Raw genomic sequence first — 17509 nt, forward strand, 5'->3', positions numbered from 1 at the left:
TGAGCCAGAACAAGACACCGCCGGCGCACTTACCTCCAGCCCCTCTGACTTATCGCAGCAAAGGTGGAGGAGAAGAGGCAGCTGTCCACTTTGTCCCTCTCCCTCTGCCTGTAGCTCTGCTTCTGATTCTTCCCTTTATATAGGGACCAACTGGGAAAGGTTCCCTCGGCTCCATTGGGACTGGAGTTTCGCCATCACCTGCTGGACCCAAATGGGAAGTGAGTAGCAGCCTGGCCTCTTGCTTTACAGAGGCTTTGAGTGACTCATGTTTGGCCATCAGGAGGCCAGCTGTAATTAACCAGAGGGAGAGAAGTGGGTTTGTTGACTTTCTTCTGAAGTTCCAAAGAACCGGACACTCCCACCACACAAGCCATGCCAGTGATTTGATCGTTAATAGGCCTCTTGCAGCTGAGGATGAGTTTTTTATTGGTTTCGTAGTGTTCTTGTAGCCGTGTTGGCCTCAGGATATTAGAGAGACAAGGTGGGCAAGGGAATATCTATTATTGTACCAATGTCTGTAGGTGAAAGAGACACGCTTTTGAGCTTACACAGAGCTCTTCTTCAGGTCTGGGAAAGCTCGTCTCTTTCACCTGCAGAAGTTGATCCAATAAAAGATATTACCTCACCCACCTTGTCTCTCTCATTTATTGGGTACCAGGACACAGACAGAATTAACTAGCCCAGCACTGGCTGAACTTGTGAATTTCAGATGCACCTACAGAGCTGCCTAGATTCTTAGATCCAAAACAAATTAGGAGTTTAGTGGCCAGGGAACTGAGCAACAAGTTTGCTAAGGAGCCAGCCATACATTCAGGAATCTGCATAGGGGCCAAGCCAGGATTACCCTTGCATCTGCAGGGAAAGCTGGGTGCGGTTTATCGTCAGGGCGACCCAGAGCCAAGACTATCTGATGGTTATTTGCCAGGAGGGAGTGGAAACAGATGCTGCCCCAGGGAAAAGCCAAGTCATAGAAAGAATATGTAACCCTTCTGCCCATCAGAGTTGGCATCAACAAGGGCCAGGTTCAGTCTAGGAGTTCCATTTCAATAATACAATGCATAACCGGCTTGAGCCCCCACCCAGTGACCTGGGACAATAACATACCACCCCCCTGCACGCCTCTAAGAGGCAATACTTCCCCTCTCACAAGCGCAGAGTCTGAGCGTAGCAAAAGCCTTTTAATAAAGGAATGTGGCATTACATTGGGGAAACACAACAAACAGGATTCACAACACAACCCATGAGCAAAAGACCCACCCCTAAGTAAGTTTGGCAGTGTCCTTTTCCCCTTAAGTCTAGCAACCCAACAGTCACCCCACCCACAGTTTCTGACCTTGGTCAGTGCAGTCCCCAGAGTTCAGAAATTCCTCTGCAGAGTTTACCTCCCAGCCTGGGTGGAAGTTGGAGGAGGCATCACATGCTCCACTACTCTGGTTGATGGCTGATTGCCACATCTCCATGGGGTTCTGCTGCAGTCTTCACTGCCAGCTGCCCCACTAGCTTATATTTAAAGTTTATTAGAGAATATTTAAAAAATAAACGATACAAAGTGTTTGAAGCGTCAGTTATTGTGTCATTGGGGGTAACATACAGGTTGTAGGGGGATGTTAGCGTTTTGGTGTTAGGCAGCATATACCATATACAGTCTGCAATGTCCCCAATGCGGGGTATACGGTGGGTGAGTTCAAGGTACAGCCAGTAAACAGTGAGGGTACATCACTCATACTACTACACTTGATCTTACCCAAAAGACCAAGAAGCACAGAGCTTTACAGAGCACAAAGAATTTTGATCTGTTTTTTAAACCAGTATGTTCTCCCTGGGGGAGGTGCACCGTGCCCGGCAGTACTGCAATACCAGGCTGATGCGTGGAGCGGATGGAGCAAGCTCCTATTCCAACTCCTTGTTCCAAAAATCAATTTAATATACAGTCCTCAAATAAAGGACATATCAGATATTAAACTGATAAGAACAGATTTAAAGTTTATTAGAGAATATTTAAAAAATAAACGGTACAAAGTGTTTGAAGCATCAGTTATTGTGTCATCGGGGGTAACATACAGGTTGCAGGGGGATGTTAGCGTTTTGGTGTTAGGCAGCATATACCATATACAGTCTGTCATGTCCCCAATGCAGGATATACAGTGGGTGGGTTCAAGGTACAGCCAGCAAACAGTGAGGGTACATCACTCATACAAACAGGTTACAGATAGTCATGGGCATGGATAAGCAGGCTGAATAATGGGGCTAGGACGACCCTCACATGGTGGAGTACAGTTTGGTGGGTTTGGGGCTTAGGGGATAGAGTCCAACGGGGGGGTCCACAGGTCTCGTCCCCTGTGTGGGTGCACAGAGTCACGCCCGCTCACTCCTGGTATTGGCGGTGGCCGGTGATGTGCTCCGTGTAAATGTCTCTGGACCAGCGAATAGTGTCCGAGACCATTAGGCGTCTCATGAGCTGCGCGTAGCGACGGCCCACCCCACAGGTCCGAAGCACACGTTCGTTGCAAGGGTCCCAGGCGCCCAGGGCCCCCACAATCAGAGCGTCGGTGCAGACCTCGTAGCCCTTTGACCGCAGGGTGTCCGCCAAGGGGGTGTATTTTTCAAGCTTGCGGGCTCAGGCCTCGCGGAAGGCCGGGGTCCTGTTTTTGAATGGGATCATCATGTCAACGAGGATGATCTTTTTCCGATCCTCATCCGTGACGACGATGTCCAGGCGCAGTGGGCTGTCGGTGCCGGGAATGGCGCAATTGACAACGATCTTTCCCAGGTGCGGGGCGATGGCCTTCACCAGGCAGTCCTGGACGGCGTTGTGGTGCAGCTGCCAGGCTCTGGCGTGGGGCTTGCAGCTGCATAGGACGTGGGGCAAGGTCTCCATGGCATACCCACACTTCCGGCAGCGTTTATCCGGGTTCCCGTGGCGGACGGCTCCATTGAGAGGGACACAGTTCAGCCGGGCGCGGTGTATGAACCGTCAGTCGGCGAATCGGGTGAAGCTGCCTGCGGGGAGGAAGTGGTTGCTGGAGTCCCACTTGCTGGTCACCTCGAAGGCCTTGCCCTGTCAGGTTTTTTCCTCAGGGTGTCCACATAGAGCGCGTGGACGGCGGCCTTCAGGGACTTCTCCAGCACACCTCTGGCTCCGGGGTTGATGAAGGTGTTGCCCTCTGTCTCGATCCGCGGTACCAGGACTCCCAGCTCCCGCTGATCTTCGCTCCATACCCAGCGGCAGCCCAGTCGCTTTCCCAGCTGGCGTGTGGCGTTGCGGGCACGGGACCACAGCGAGGCGATGTCGCCCCCGTCCCGGGCGAATTCTCCATCCAGGGAGCCGCTCAGGAAGGTGGCCTCATCTTGGTCAGAGGGGGGGGTCTGCCAATTCGCTTCTTGACAACGGCACGCAGGGTGGTCTACTCCTCTCCACTAGCCATCCTGCTAGCTGCTCACCAACTTATCTTCTGGCACCCCCCCCCAAACACAGCTCTCAATGACTCCAGCTGGTAGTAGGGGAACCTCAGTGCCGGCACACCACTAGCCCAAAGTAGGTCTAATGCTTAGACCCACATACCAATAATTTCAGCACTGCAGCATATAATGACACTCTTAACAGAGTCAAAATTAGCTTTATTATTGTGCAGTCAAGATATAACAGTGATAGCACATCATCTCAACCAGGCCCAATACCACCAACCCCACTCCCTCAAATCACTGGGAGTTGGAACTCATGTCCCTTGCCTACCAAGAGCTCCTTAGTTGAGGGCGAGACCCTCCATCATAAAATGCCAAGTACAGTTCTACTGTCATTGATTCACATAACCGGGATAACAATGCTTCATTACTCCTACCCCAATAACAAAGAGACTGGGGATCCCACAGCAGACAGAGTGACCATTTGGGCAAGAGTCTGATCATGCTAGACAGGGTGGGAGTGCCCATGCAAACGAGATCAGCCCCTGAAGTCCTTTTCCACAGCTCACCACCAGATGTCAGAGTAGAGCCCATTCTGACTCTGCTTACAAATAATAATAGATTTTAAAACACCAGAAAAACAAGTGACAACAAAGTGGAAAAGTGCGAAGAAAGAAAAAATAGGGAATGGAAAAGAAAAAATACAGAAGTAGCAAAAAGTGAAATAATTATATGATGCAAGAAAGATAATAGATAATGCCTCCCTTCTTGCAGCCCTGTGGGACTGTCAAGAGGAATCATGGCTTTGTGCATATAGACTAGTGCCGATAGGCTCTGGGTTTTATTTCCAGATCTGTCACAGATTTAAATCTCTATGTAACTCAGTTTCCCTGGCTGGCCAGTGGGAATACTAGTCCCCCTATGTCTGGGAGGCAGTGTGGACCAGTGGATACATGCTGGACTAGGACTCCTAGCTTCTATTTCTGGCACTGCTGCTGTGTGATCTTCCCCTCACTTTCCTCCCACCACCCTTAGCCCTGGTCTATACTACGAGTTTAGGTTGAATTTAGCAGCGTTAGATCAATTTAACCCTTCACCCGTCCACACGATGAAGCCATTTTTGTTGGGCTCTTAAAAATCGATTTCTCTACTCCTCCCCGACGAGGGGATTAGTGCTGAAATCAACATCGCCGGGTCGAATTTAGGGATAGTGTGGACGCAATTCGATGGTATTGGCCTCCAGGAGCTATCCCAGAGTGCTCCATTGTGACCGCTCTGGACAGCACTCTCAACTCAGATGCACTGGCCAGGTAGACAGGAAAAGCCCCGCAAACTTTAGAATTTTATTTCCTGTTTGGCCAGCATGGTGAGCTGATCTGCACAGGTGACCATGCAGAGCTCATCAGCAGAGGTGACCATGGAGTCCCAGAATCGCAAAAGAGCTCCAATATGGACTGTACAGGAGGTACGGGATCCGCTCGCTGTATGGGGAGCCTAATCCATGCTATCAGAACTCTGTTCCAAAAGACGAAATGCCAAAATATTTGAAAAAATCTCCAAGGGCATGAAGGACCGAGGCTATAACAGGGACCCACAGCAGTGCCGCGTGAAACTTAAGGAGCTCAGGCAAAGAACCAAAGAGGCAAATGGGCACTCTGGGTCAGAGCCCCAGGCATGCTGCTTCTATGATGAGCTGCATGCCATTCTAGGGGATGCCCCTACAAATACCCCACCCCTGTATGTGGACTCCTGCACGGGAGTCTCACACAACAGGGATGCAGATTTGGGGGACAAGGAAGATGAGGAGGAGGAGGAGATTGAAGATAGCGCACAGCAAGCAAGTGACAAAACTGGTTTCCCCGACAGCCAGGAACTATCACCCTGGAGCCAGTGCCCTCCCAACCTGCCCAAGGTGGGCTCCCAGACCTTGAAGGCAGAGAAGGGGCCTCTGGTGAGTGTACCTTTGTAAATATAATACATGGTTTAAAAGCAAGCATGTTTAATGATTAATTTGCCCTGAAGATTTGGGATGCATTTGCGGCCAGTACAGCTACTGGAAAAGTCTATTAATATGTATGGGGATGGAGTGGAAATCCTCCAGGGACATCTCAGTGAAGCTCTCCTGGATGTACTCCCAAAACCTTTGCACAAGGTTCCTGGGGAGGGCAGCCTTATTCCATCCTCCATGGTAGGACACTTTACCACGCTAGGCCAGTAGCACGTGGTCTGGAATCATTGCATAACAAAGCATGGCAGCGTATGGTCCCGGTGTTTGCTGGCATTCAAGCAACATCCGTTCTTTATCTCTCTGTGTTATCCTCAGGAGAGTGATATCATTCATGGTCACCTGGTTGAAATAGGGGAATTTTATTAAGGGGACATTCAGAGGTGGCCATTCCTGATGCTGTTTGCCTGTGGCTGAACAGAAATCATCCCCGCTGTTAGCCACATGGTGGGGAGAGGGGCGAAGTGATCATCCCAGAGAATTGGGTGTGTGTGTGGTGGGGGTGGGGGGGGGTTAGTTGGGTTCGTGCTGCATGTTAACCCTCCTTTTAAATGGCCAACCCAACGGGTGCTTGGTATGGGAAATGAGGGCACTGCTGTTTGAAACCATTCCCACATGTTATGAAGGTTAAAGAAGCCAAAAGACTGTGGTTTACCATGGCTGCCTGCAAGCCGAATTCTGTTGCCCGCCAGCCCTGCGTGAGTGATCTCTCACACCAAACCGGCAGGTCCTCAATATAAGAGGCAAAATACTACCTTGTAAAGAAAGCACATGTGCTATGAAATGTTAACAGTTTGGTTCACCATGAAAGAGTCTACCCATTGTCCTCTAAAATGTGTCTTTTTAAATACTACTCCTTTTTTTCCCTCCTGCAGCTGCAAATGTGTCAACGCTCCCCCTATCATCTCCGTCCCAGAGGCTAGTGAAGATTAGAAGGCGAATAAAACGCACTCGCGATGAAATGTTCTCTGAGCTCCTGCTGTCCTCCCAGTTAATGCGTGGAGGCAGACACTGTCAGAGTGCAGGAAAGCACAAAAAGAACACTAGGACAGGTGGCGGGAGCAAGAGGAGAGGTGGCAGAATCAATATGATAGGTGGTGTCAGTGTGATGAGAGGAGGTAGGAAGCAATACTGAGGCTACTGGAGGATGAAACTGATATTCTCTGGTGTGTTGCTGAGGTGCAGGAAAGGCAGCAGGAGCACAGACCACCGCTGCAGCCTCTGTGTAACCAAATGCGCTTAGTGGGGACACACACAATCGACTGTATAAAATTGATTTCTAAAAAATTGACTTCTATAAAATCAACCTAATTTCGTAGTGTAGACGTACCCTTAGTTTGTTTAGATTGTTAAGATCCTCATGACCTGTCTCTTGCTATGCACAACACTTAGCAGAATGGCCCTGTAATCGCAGGATCTAATGTTGCCCTGTAATACAAACAAGGACGTATGGCCCCTTTTCTCAACCATCCCACAGAAGTAAATCTCTGTGGTAAGGTGAGTTGTACTGGTTTTAAACAGCCTATACTGTTATGGCAGCACCTACAGGCCCCACTGAGATGATGGCCGGGCACTAACCAGACACACAGCGAGAGAGAGGCCCTGTCCCAGCTAGAGTTGCCAGGTGTCCAGTTTTCGGCCAAAAAGTCCGGTCAAAAAGGGGACCTGGCAGTGTCCGGTCCAGTTCCCAAGTGCAGGGGCTGGGGGAGTGGCAGCCTGTTGCCCAGCCCGGAAGAGGTGGCTCCTGTGGCAGCACACATGCACCAGCTCAGGCGGCCCCTTTGGGGAGCCCGGTTTGCAGGACCAGGGGCGGCTCTAGGCATTTTGCCGCCCCAAGCATGGCAGGCGGCTGCCTTCAGCGGCTTGCCTGCGGAGGGTCCGCTGGTCCCGCGGGGCTGTGACAGAGGACAGAGTGGGAGGGCCCATGCCGAGCAGGGTATGGGACATTCCCTGGGAGGGAAGGAATGCGAACTGCCTGGCCAGCCAGCACTTCCCCCGGCCATGCTCTCAGGCAACTCCGGGGTGAGGAGGGAAGGAGGCTGCTGGGCAGGCAGCGCAGAGGGAGGCAGGAGGCTGCTGGGCAGGGGGGCCATGTCTTAGCTCATCAGCGGAGCTGCCTGGCTGCTCCCGTGTGGCTGCGATGCTCTTCTGACCTGCTCTCCCAGGCAGCCTGCTGGGTCTGGGGTTTGCAAGTCCCTGAGGGCTGCTCACGTTGGAGTTGCCCCAGGTTTAGAGAGGTGCCGCTGGGACGGGAAGCTGCTTGTTAGGCCTCCTCTTAAAGCAAAGAGGCCAAATTCAGACCCATGATAAGAAGAGGGCTCGAGGCTGTTAACTCCTAGGGATGGGGCCCTTGCTTACCTCAGGCCTGAATTTATTTCTCTGTGACTCTTATGTCACAGTTCAAGTGCGGAGGGATACACATTAAAGCAACAGAGTAACAGGGAGCAGGGAGAGCTGCAAGCGACGGGGGCAGAGGAGCAGGTAAGAGGTGGGGCTTTGAGGGAAGAGGCGGGGCGGAGGGGGATGCAGGGTGAAGAGGTGGGGTAGGGGGGTTCAGTTTTCAGAAATTAGAAAGTTGACAACCCTGACTGAGACTGGGCTGCACCTAACAGTGCCAGGCACACAACGAGAGACAGTCAGTCCCTGCCCCAGCTGAGATCAGGGCCCCGCTGCACTGGGCGCTGCATAGACCCACGGTGACAGACAGTCCCTGCCCCAGCTAAGATCAGGGCCCCGTTGCTGCCCAGGTGCTGCCCAGACACAGTTGGAGATGGTCAGTGCCCTATAAAGGTTACTTTCTAACTAGACTAGACAGACAATTCACGCAAAAGGCAGCGCACGTGTCATGGACTCACAGGGTCTGGTCTGTGCCCCACACTGGAATCAATCTCCCTGGAGTGACCACTTGAGTAGGCTGCACTCCAAGGACCTGACAGCTCCATAAGGACAGGCCCATGGCTTCCCTGGCTCTTACTCTGGACCTTTGGCACCAGCGACCCATGTCTCTCTCCATGGCCCCTGCAGCGAACCCAGCCACGCCAGACACCTGCAGCAACCGCATATGGGCCCTTCATGGGAGCATTTACAGTGGCACCAGCAGCCTTTGCAAAACAAGGTCACCCTTGATTAGCCACCTGGCTACAGAAGCTGAACGGCCTTAGGTCAACACCGGAGAATAAAGGTTAAAGCACAGACCATTCTGGTTCTGTCTCCGGCTGACCTCCTGGGTTAGCCCCCACATGAGAGAGCCCCCTGTTGCTTCCCCAACCCTCTCTCCTCACCAGAGCCGCCGAGAGCGGGTTCGGGCCCCAGTGAAAAAAAAATTTGGGGTCCCCCAGCAAGGGCGGACCAGTTAAACAGGGCCGACGAGACGGGGGGAAGCCGGGGAAGCTGGGCCCAGGACCCCCTTCCGGATCGCCAGGCCCCGGTAATTTGTACCGACTTTCCCCCACTCTTGTCGGCCCTGCTCCCCACACCTCCCAACCCCTTGGTCTCCTGCTGGGGTCAGCACTCAGCTTCCCTGCCGAGAGGGGGCGAAATCCACCTCCTGGTGGGGCCTTGGTTGCTAGTGTCAGGGGACTGCTGGCCCCTCACTGACCCTTAGGGGGTTTGTGGTTGGCCCTCTCCCAGTACCAAAGAAAGGCGAAGGGTCAATGAGAACTCAGGACCCTGAGACTGACAGTCTCCAGGGGCAAGGGGGAGAGGCCAATGCTCCATGTCAGCCTGATTGACAGGGCAGGCAGGCCAATGAGGGAGTCAGGAGTGCAGGGTCCTGTCCTCCCTGTGAGCTGGAGCTGCCAGGGGCCAGAGCAAGGTGAGGTAAGGAGAGAGCTGGAGCAGGAGCTGGAGCTGAGCTGAGCTGGGGAGTGAAGCTGCACCGGCCAGAGGGTTGCCAACTTTCTAATTGCACAAAACCAAACACGCTACTCCTGCCCCTTCCCCGAGGCCCGCCCCCACTCACTGGCTCGCTGCCCCCCACCCTCACTCACTTTCACTGGGCTGGGGCAGGGGGTTGGGTGTGGGAGCGGGTGAGGGCTCTGGGGTGGGGCTGGGAATGAGGGGTTTGGAGTGCAGGAGGGGGCTCTGGGTTTGGGGGGGTTCAGGGCTGGGGTAGAGGTTTGGGAGGGTGGGCTTACCTTGGACAGCTCCCAGTCTGTCCTGATTCCATGCTGCGCCCCAGAAGCGGCCAGCAGGTCCGGCTCCCAGGTGGGGAAGCCAGGTGCTCGGGGAGGGGGCAGCGTGCAGAGCCCCGTGGCTCCCTTGCCTAGGAGCTGGAACTGCTGGCTGCTTCTGGGGTGCAGTGCAGAGCCAAGACAGATATGGACTAGCCTGCCTTAGCCCTGCTGCACCGCTGACCAGACTTTTAATGGCCCAATCAGCGGTGCTGACCAGAGCCACCAGGGTCCCTTTTGACCAGCGTTCTGGTTGAAAACTGGATACCTGGCCACCTTAGCTGGCCAGAGCAGCAGCAGAGCTGAGCAGAGCTGCACCGGGCTGAGCCAGAGGAGCAGTCCAGGGAGTTCTGGGAGCAGAGCTGGGGATGGAGCTGTCTGGAGCCGGGTGCAGTGAGTGGCTGCAGAGAGTGAGGGGGGACCCTGGGCAGGGGGATCCTGGGCAGTGGGCCCAGCGCAGGAAGATACCCCCAGGCAAGAGGCCTTGCAGGCCACACTGGGAAGGGAATCATAACCCCCATTGTGGGGAGGCGGGCGACACTGGGAAGAAGGGTCCTGCAACCTACAGCCTGAAGTTGTGTGGCCACCGCCAGAGCAAGTTTCTGACCAGCAGCATCCCTGCAGCACAGCCAGGGCCTGGGCAGGAGGCTGGGACATGTTACGAACAGGCTGTGAACTGCCCTGACAGTCCAGAGACACTGGCTGTGATGTCCCCATAGCACAGAGCAGGGTGATGGGTTTTCCTTTAATCTTCCCATTTTTTTCCTTTTTTAAAAAATTAGTTGCTGTCTAATAAATTGTATTTGCTTTGAACTGTATGTAATGATCAGTGGGTCGGGGAAGCATCCAGTGCAGAGAGAGCACCCCCGGAGTGGGGACACCCTAGCCCCTGCCCTAAGTGACCACAACAAGGTTGGAGGTTGATCCCCCCCAGGAATCCTGGGCCCAGCCTTGTTGGGGTTACAAGGACTCTGCCACACAGGAGAGGGAAGGGGAGTCCTCAAGGTCAGGCAGGCCTCTGGGTAAAGGGAGTGGGAGTGAGGACTCAGATCCTTTCACTAGCCCATTTCACCGGGGGGGGGGTGTATAAACCAGGAAAGTGCCCCACAATAGCGGGACCATTCCCCCACTTAAACTAGCAAAGAATCCTGTGGCACCTTATAGACAGACATACTGAAGCATGAGCTTTCGTGGGTGAATACGATGAAGTGGTATGCTCCAATACGTCTGTTAGTCTATAAGGTGCCACAGGACTCGTTGCTGCTTTTACAGATCCAGACTAACACGGCTACCCCTCTGATTCTTGATCCCACTTAAAGTAGGCATCTATGTCCAGGTGTTTGGGTTCTCCATTGTCGTTTGGATATGTGGGTCGGCCTCGGCCAGGCCTTTTTAATAAGCCCTTCAGGCCACGTTAAATATTGAGTCGACCCAGCCACATCACTCATGGGTGTGAAAAGTCCGACCTAACCCCCAGTGTAGACAGCGCCAGGTCCAGGGGCATCAGAACTGGGGGGCCGGGGAGGACCAGGCCCAGACACTCTTTCACAAAAGAAACCAGCCTTAGGGGTGGGCGAGATCAGGGAGCCCCATGTCATCAACCTGCTCAGCCAGGGCCGCCACACACCTGCTGCAGTGTCAGGCTGCAGCTCCCAGCCCCGGCTCTGCAGGCCTCAGCTGAGTTGGGGGTGTGGGGGTGGGGACTGCAGTGTTGGGTGATGGGAAGGGGACACACCTGCCCCTTGGGACCCATCTTCGCTCTCACTAACCTTTAGGCAGCGTTTAAATCTGTGGCTCATCCGAGCCTCCCTGCCCCCATCCCAGCAGATTTTGGAGCCCCTCCACCCCCAAGTATCTGGGTCACCCGACAGCTCGCTCTGCAACACTGCTGGAGAGGGGGTGCTCCCGGTCACCTGCTCTCTTGCTCTGCCCTGAGCGGCACTGGGGCTGCAGCCCCCTGGGCTCTTCTCCCTGCAGAGGCCGGGACAGGACTTTGCAACTTTCGGCTTCTGATTGCAGCTACTGTGGTGCAGAGTGCAAGGGCTGGAGTGCAGTGAGCAGATCCTGGGGGCTCTGGCAGCCTCTGCCCTGCTTCCCCCTGCACCTGTCCCGCACAGAGCACCACTGCATAGAGCCTGGTATCCCCCCCGGACACCCACCCGTAGCACCTGGGATCCCCCCTGCCTGAGGGGGAAACCTCTACAGCCTGGGATCCCAATGCACCCCCAGCCTGGGATCCTCCCGCCCCATGGGGACACGTTCTCTACAGCCCAGTCTCTCTGTCTGCTGGATCCCAATCCAGGATCCTAGGGACACACCCAGAGCCCCCAACTCGCCTGAGCCTCCTCCCTTCCCAGGACACCTCCCTGTTGCGATTTAAACTGCCTGCAAGAAGTCAAGCATGTCTGCACCCTTCCCCATGTACACATCCTCTCCAGAGCCCAGGGCACGACATCCTTCTCTCTCCACCCTCTGGTGAAACAGACACCGTCCCCTAAGGCCGTGGAGGTGAGGGTCCCCCTTGGCTGAGGCCGGTGTGCAGCTCTCTCACTGCCAGGAAGGTGACTCCTGGGACTGTTACCCTGCTCTGCACAAACCAGTACTCTGAGTAACATCACAAATTGGAGAGAGTCCAGCAGAGGGCAACGCAAATGATCAGGGGGCTGGGGCACATGACTTATGAGGAGAGGCTGAGGGAACTGGGGTTATTTAGTCTGCAGAAGAGTGAGGGGGGATTTGAGAGCAGCCTTCAACTACCTGAAAGGTGGGGGGGTTCCAAAGAGGATGGAGCTCGGCTGTTCTCAGTGGTGGCAAATGACAGAACAAGGAGCAACGGTCTCAAGTTGCAATGGGGGAGGTCTAGGTTGGATATTAGGAAACACTATTTCACTAGTAGGGCGGTGAAGCACTGGAATGGGTTCCCTAGGGAGGTGGTGGAATCTCCTTCCTTAGAGGTTTTTAAGGTCGAGCTTGACAAAGCCCTGGCTGGGATGATTTAGTTGGGGATTGGTCCTGCTTTGAGCAGGGGGTTGGACTAGATACCTCCTGAGGTCCCTTCCAACCCTGATATTCTATGATTCTATGAAATTAAGAGGGGGAAACTCAAAGCTATTGGGGGACCTTCCTAGCAGTACGATCTATGTCTTAGGCTATGTGTAGGGGGACTGTTGTCCCCTTACTAAAACTCAGCGGAGTGGGTTTGGTTGCTAGCTCCCAGTAGCAAAAGGAAGGGAGGGGTCGATGGGAAATCAGGACCCTGAGACTGACAATCCCCAGGAACAATGGGGAGAGGCCAGTGCTCCAGGTCAGCCTGACTGACAAGGTGGGCGGGCCAATGAGGGAGTCAGGAGGCCAGGGGGGTCCCGTCCTCCGTGTGAGCTGGAATTGCCTGGGTCAGACCGAGTGGGGCCGAGCTAAGGAGAGAGCAGGGGCCTGAGCGGAGCTGGGAGCAGAGCCGGGCCGGCCTAGGGCGACCAGATGTCCCGATTTTATAGGGAAAGTCCCGATTTTGGGGTCTTTCTCTTATATAGGCTCCTGTTACACCCCACCCCCATCCCGATTTTTCACATTTGCTGTCTGGTCACCCTACGCCGGCCCGAGGGGCCAGAGAAGCAGCCCAGGGAGCAGGTCAGAGCTGGGATGGGGACAGCTGCAGCAACCAGAGCCAGAGGGGCCAGAGAAGCAGCCCAGGGAGCAGGTCAGAGCTGGGATGGGGACAGCTGCAGCAACCAGAGCCAGAGGGGCCAGAGAAGCAGCCCAGGGAGCTGGCGGCAGAGCAGCAGCAGTGCAGAGGCAGAGTGGAGCTGGGGCTGGAGCTGGAGCTGGGGCTGGAGCTGGGGCTGGAGCCGTCCGGAGCCAGGTGTGGTGAGCAGCTGGGGAGAGCGAGGGGGACCCTGGGCAGTGGGCCCAGCACAGGGAGATGTCCCCAGCCAAGAGGCCTGGCAGGTCAGACTCGGAGGGGGATCGTAACCCTGATGGGGCAGGGGTGACGCTGGGAAGAAGGATCCTGCCACCTAAAGCCTGAGGGCGAGTGGCCACCACCAGAGCAAGTGTCTGACCTGCAGCATCCCTGCAGCACTGCCAGGGCCTGGGCAGAGCCCTGGGACGTGTGAGGAACAGACCAAACTTCCCCGACATCCCAGAGACGCTGGTTGCGATGTCCCTGTGCCACAGAGCAGGGTGACAGGTTTTCCTTTTACCTTTCCCGTTTTTTTCCTTATTTTTTAAAATTGGTTGTTGTTTAATAAATTGTATTTGCTTTGAACTGTATGTAATGAAAATAGTGCCCAGGTGTGATGGTAACTCTGGGCTGTCAGTGTGAATCCTCCACTTTTGTAGGCAGTGGTGTGGTAGCCATACTGGTCCCAGGATATGAGAGAGACCAGGTGGGTGAGCTAATATCTTTCATTGGAGCAACTTCTGTTGATGAGAGAGAGACAAACTTTGCTTACACAGAGCTCTTCTTCCTGCGCAGATTCCTGAATGTCTGGCTGGTTCCTCAGCAAACTCGCCGCTCGATTCCCTGGGCCCTAAACTCCTAACTTGTTTTATATCTAAGAAACCAGACGGCTCTGTTAGTGCATCTGAAATTCACAAGCTCGGCCAGTGCTGGGCTAGTTAATTCTGTCTGTGTCCTGGTACCCAATAAATGAGAGAGGAGAGGTGGGTGAGGTAATATCTTTTATTGGACCAACGTCTGCTGGTGAAAGAGATGAGCCTTCTCAGACCTAAAGAAAAGCTCTGTGTAAGCTCAAAAGCTGGTCTCTTTCACCTGGTGCAATAATAGTCTCTCACCCACCTTGTCTCTGTAATATCCTGGGACCAACACGGCTACAAGAACACTGTGAACCCAATAAATAACTCATCCTCAGCTGCAAGAGGCCTATTAAGGATCAAATCACTGGCATGGCTTGTGTGGTGGGAGTGGCCAGTTCTTTGGAATTTCAGAAGAAAGTCAAACCCGCTTCTCTCCCCCTGGTTAATTACAGCTGGCCTCCTGAGGGCCAAACATGAGTCAGTCAAAGCCTCCGTGAAGTGGGAGGATTCTGAGGAAGAGCTCTGTGTTGGAAGGCTTGTGTCTCTCACCTACAGAAGCTTGTCCAATAAAAGATATTACCTCACTTTGACATGCTGTACCTCAAAGCAGCACCCTGGAACATTCATATTCACCACTGTCTTATATGTTTTGTACAAAGTCTGCCTTGTGAGGTATCAATTTAAAAGTCTTGATCTGTTGAACATTAATATCCTGTAGGATTAAATGTGCTGTCATTGTATGTGGAGTTATGGGGTATTGCTACATGTGCTATTGAAATATGTTGTGAGTTTGGGAACACTCACAACCAGCCTTTCAGTTACAACAAAAGATAGCCAGGCAGCTTTGATGAAAAGAATCCACTGTCCCAGGGACCCCTTAGAGAAGGCACATATGCAATAGAAAGTGGGGACTGCCTGTCCCCCACATCACAGCAGGGATCTTTCTAGCAGCTGGAAGAAGGTTTAAAAGAGAGAGGGTGACAGCATCACTTGGCCTCTCTCTCTTCCCCTTTTCCTGAGTCTCAACACCTGGAAGCATGTCTGAGAAACAAAGACTTTGAACTGGGGAACTTTGATCCCAGGCTGGAAGGCAGCCCCAGCCTGTGTACTGAGGAACTGGCACCTGCTTTTACCATCAGTCAGGGTGAGACACAGTTTGATTCAAATCCTGCTTAGTTTGTAGAACTTAGACTGTGAATTTATTTTTTGTTTCTTAAGAACATAAGAACAGCCACACTGGGTCAGACCAATGGTTCATCGAGACCAGTATCCTGCCTTCACACAGTGGCCAATACCAGGTGCTTCAGCGGGAATAAACAGAACAGGTATTATCAAGTGATACATTCTTTGTCTTCCATTCCCAGTTTCTGTCAGTCACAGGTTTAGGGACACCCGGAGCATGAGGTTGGGACACTGACCCTCTTGGCTAATAGCCATTGATGGCCCTATCCTGCATGAACTTATCTAATTAACATTAACATTAAAAGGGTTGCAGAGCAGTTTTTAAACTAAGAGTTGGGGGAAAGCCGATTGCTGCAGAGGAGCACATGGATCGGACAGAGCCTTCTCTTAGAGGAGAGTCTATTGATAGAGATTCTCTAGGTTATAGTCAGGAAGAGAAGATGGAAGAGGATAAAGTATGGGCCAGATCAGACAAGAAACATTCACATAAAAAAGAATCTGACACATCAGAAAAGGGCAGACAAATAAGCAGTGACAAGTTTTTAAAGTGTTTGTACACAAATGCTAGAAGTCTAAATAATAAGATGGGTGAACTAGAGTGCCTCGTGTTAAAAGAGGATATTGATATAATAGGCATCACAGAAACCTGGTGGACTGAGAGAAATCAATGGGACACAATCATTCCGGGGTACAAAATATATCAGAAGGACAGAACAGGTCATGTGGGGGGTCATGTGGGACTATATGTGAAAGAAAATGTAGAATCAAATGAAGTAAAAATCTTAAATGAATCCACATGTTCCATAGAATCTCTATGGATAGTAATTCCATGCTCTAATAAGAATATAACAGTAGGGATCTATTATCGACCACCTGACCAGGACAGTGATAGTGATGATGGAATGCTGAGGGAGATTAGAGAGGCTATCAAAATAAAGACCTCATTAATAGTGGGAGATTTCAATTATCCCCATATTGACTGGGTACATGTCACCTCAGGACGAAATGCAGAGTTAAAATTTCTCGATACTTTAAATTACTGCTTCTTGGAGAAGCTGGTACAGGAACCCACAAGGGGAGAGGCAACTCTCGATTTAGTCCTGAGTGGAGCGCAGGATCTGGTCCAAGAGGTAACTATAAAAGGACCGCTTGGAAATAGTGACCACAATATAATAGCATTTAACATCTCTGTGGTGGGGGAAATACCTCAACAGCCCAACACTGTGGCATTTAATTTCAGAAAAGGGAACTATGCAAAAATGAGGAGGTTAGTTAAACAGAAATTAAAAGGTACAGTGACTAGAGTGAAATCCCTGCAAGCTGCATGGACTCTTTTCAAAGACACCATAATAGAGGCCCAACTTAAATGTATACCCCAAATTAAAAAACACAGTAAAAGAACTAAAAAAGATCCACTGTGGCTTAACAACCATGTAAAAGAAGCAGTGAGAGATAAAAAGGCATCTTTTAAAAAGTGGAAGTCAAATCCTAGTGAGGTAAATAGAAAGGAGCATAAAGACTGCCAAATTAAGTGTAAAAATGTAATAAGAAAAGCCAAAAAGGAGTTTGAAGAACGGCTAGCCAAAAACTCAAAAGGTAATAACAAAATGTTATTTACGAACATCAGAAGCAGGAAGCCTGCTAAACAACCAGTAGGGCCCCTGGACGATCGAGAGACAAAAGGAGCGCTTAAAGACGATAAAGTCATTGCGGAGAAACTAAACAAATTCTTTGCTTCAGTCTTCACGGCTGAGGATGTTAGGGAGATTCCCAAACCTGAGCTGTCCTTTGTAGGTGACAAACCTGAGGAATTGTCACAGATTGAAGTGTCACTAGAGGAGGTTTTGGAATTAATTGATAAACTTAACAGTAACAAGTCACTGGGACCAGATGGCATTCACCCAAGAGTTCTGAAGGAACTCAAATGTGAAATTACAGAACTATTAACTATGGTTTGTAACCTGTCCTTTAAATCGATTTCTGTAACCAATGACTGGAAGATAGCTAATGCAATGCCAATATTTAAAAAGGGCTCTAGAGGTGATCCCGGTAATTACAGTCTAATGTCAGAACTGGGCAAATTAGTTGAAACAATAGTAAAGAATAAAATTGTCAGACACATAGAAGAACATAAATTGTTGGGCAAAAGTCAACATGGTTTCTGTAAAGGGAAATCATGTCTTACTAATCTATTAGAGTTCTTTGAAAGGGT

The 17509-nt window shown here is 51.9% G+C and overlaps 1 protein-coding gene and 1 non-coding gene across 2 annotated transcripts in view; both read right to left on the minus strand.

Moving 5' to 3' along the window:
• Positions 1 to 1823: 1823 nt before the first annotated feature.
• LOC120390777 lies at positions 1824 to 2009 on the minus strand. The gene has a single exon (XR_005591140.1). It is a non-coding gene; the product is annotated as a U2 spliceosomal RNA (small nuclear RNA).
• Positions 2010 to 2617: 608 nt separating this feature from the next.
• The window catches only part of LOC120390531 (IgGFc-binding protein-like), a 68535-nt gene continuing 53643 nt past the window's right edge, over positions 2618 to 17509 (minus strand). Inside the window, 2 exon segments of the mRNA XM_039513260.1 lie at positions 2618 to 2785; positions 3058 to 3347. Coding sequence (XP_039369194.1) covers positions 2618 to 2785; positions 3058 to 3347 — 458 coding nt within the window.

The sequence above is a fragment of the Mauremys reevesii genome, linkage group 24, assembly GCF_016161935.1.
Source record: "Mauremys reevesii isolate NIE-2019 linkage group 24, ASM1616193v1, whole genome shotgun sequence".
NCBI classification, from domain to species: Eukaryota; Metazoa; Chordata; order Testudines; family Geoemydidae; genus Mauremys; species Mauremys reevesii.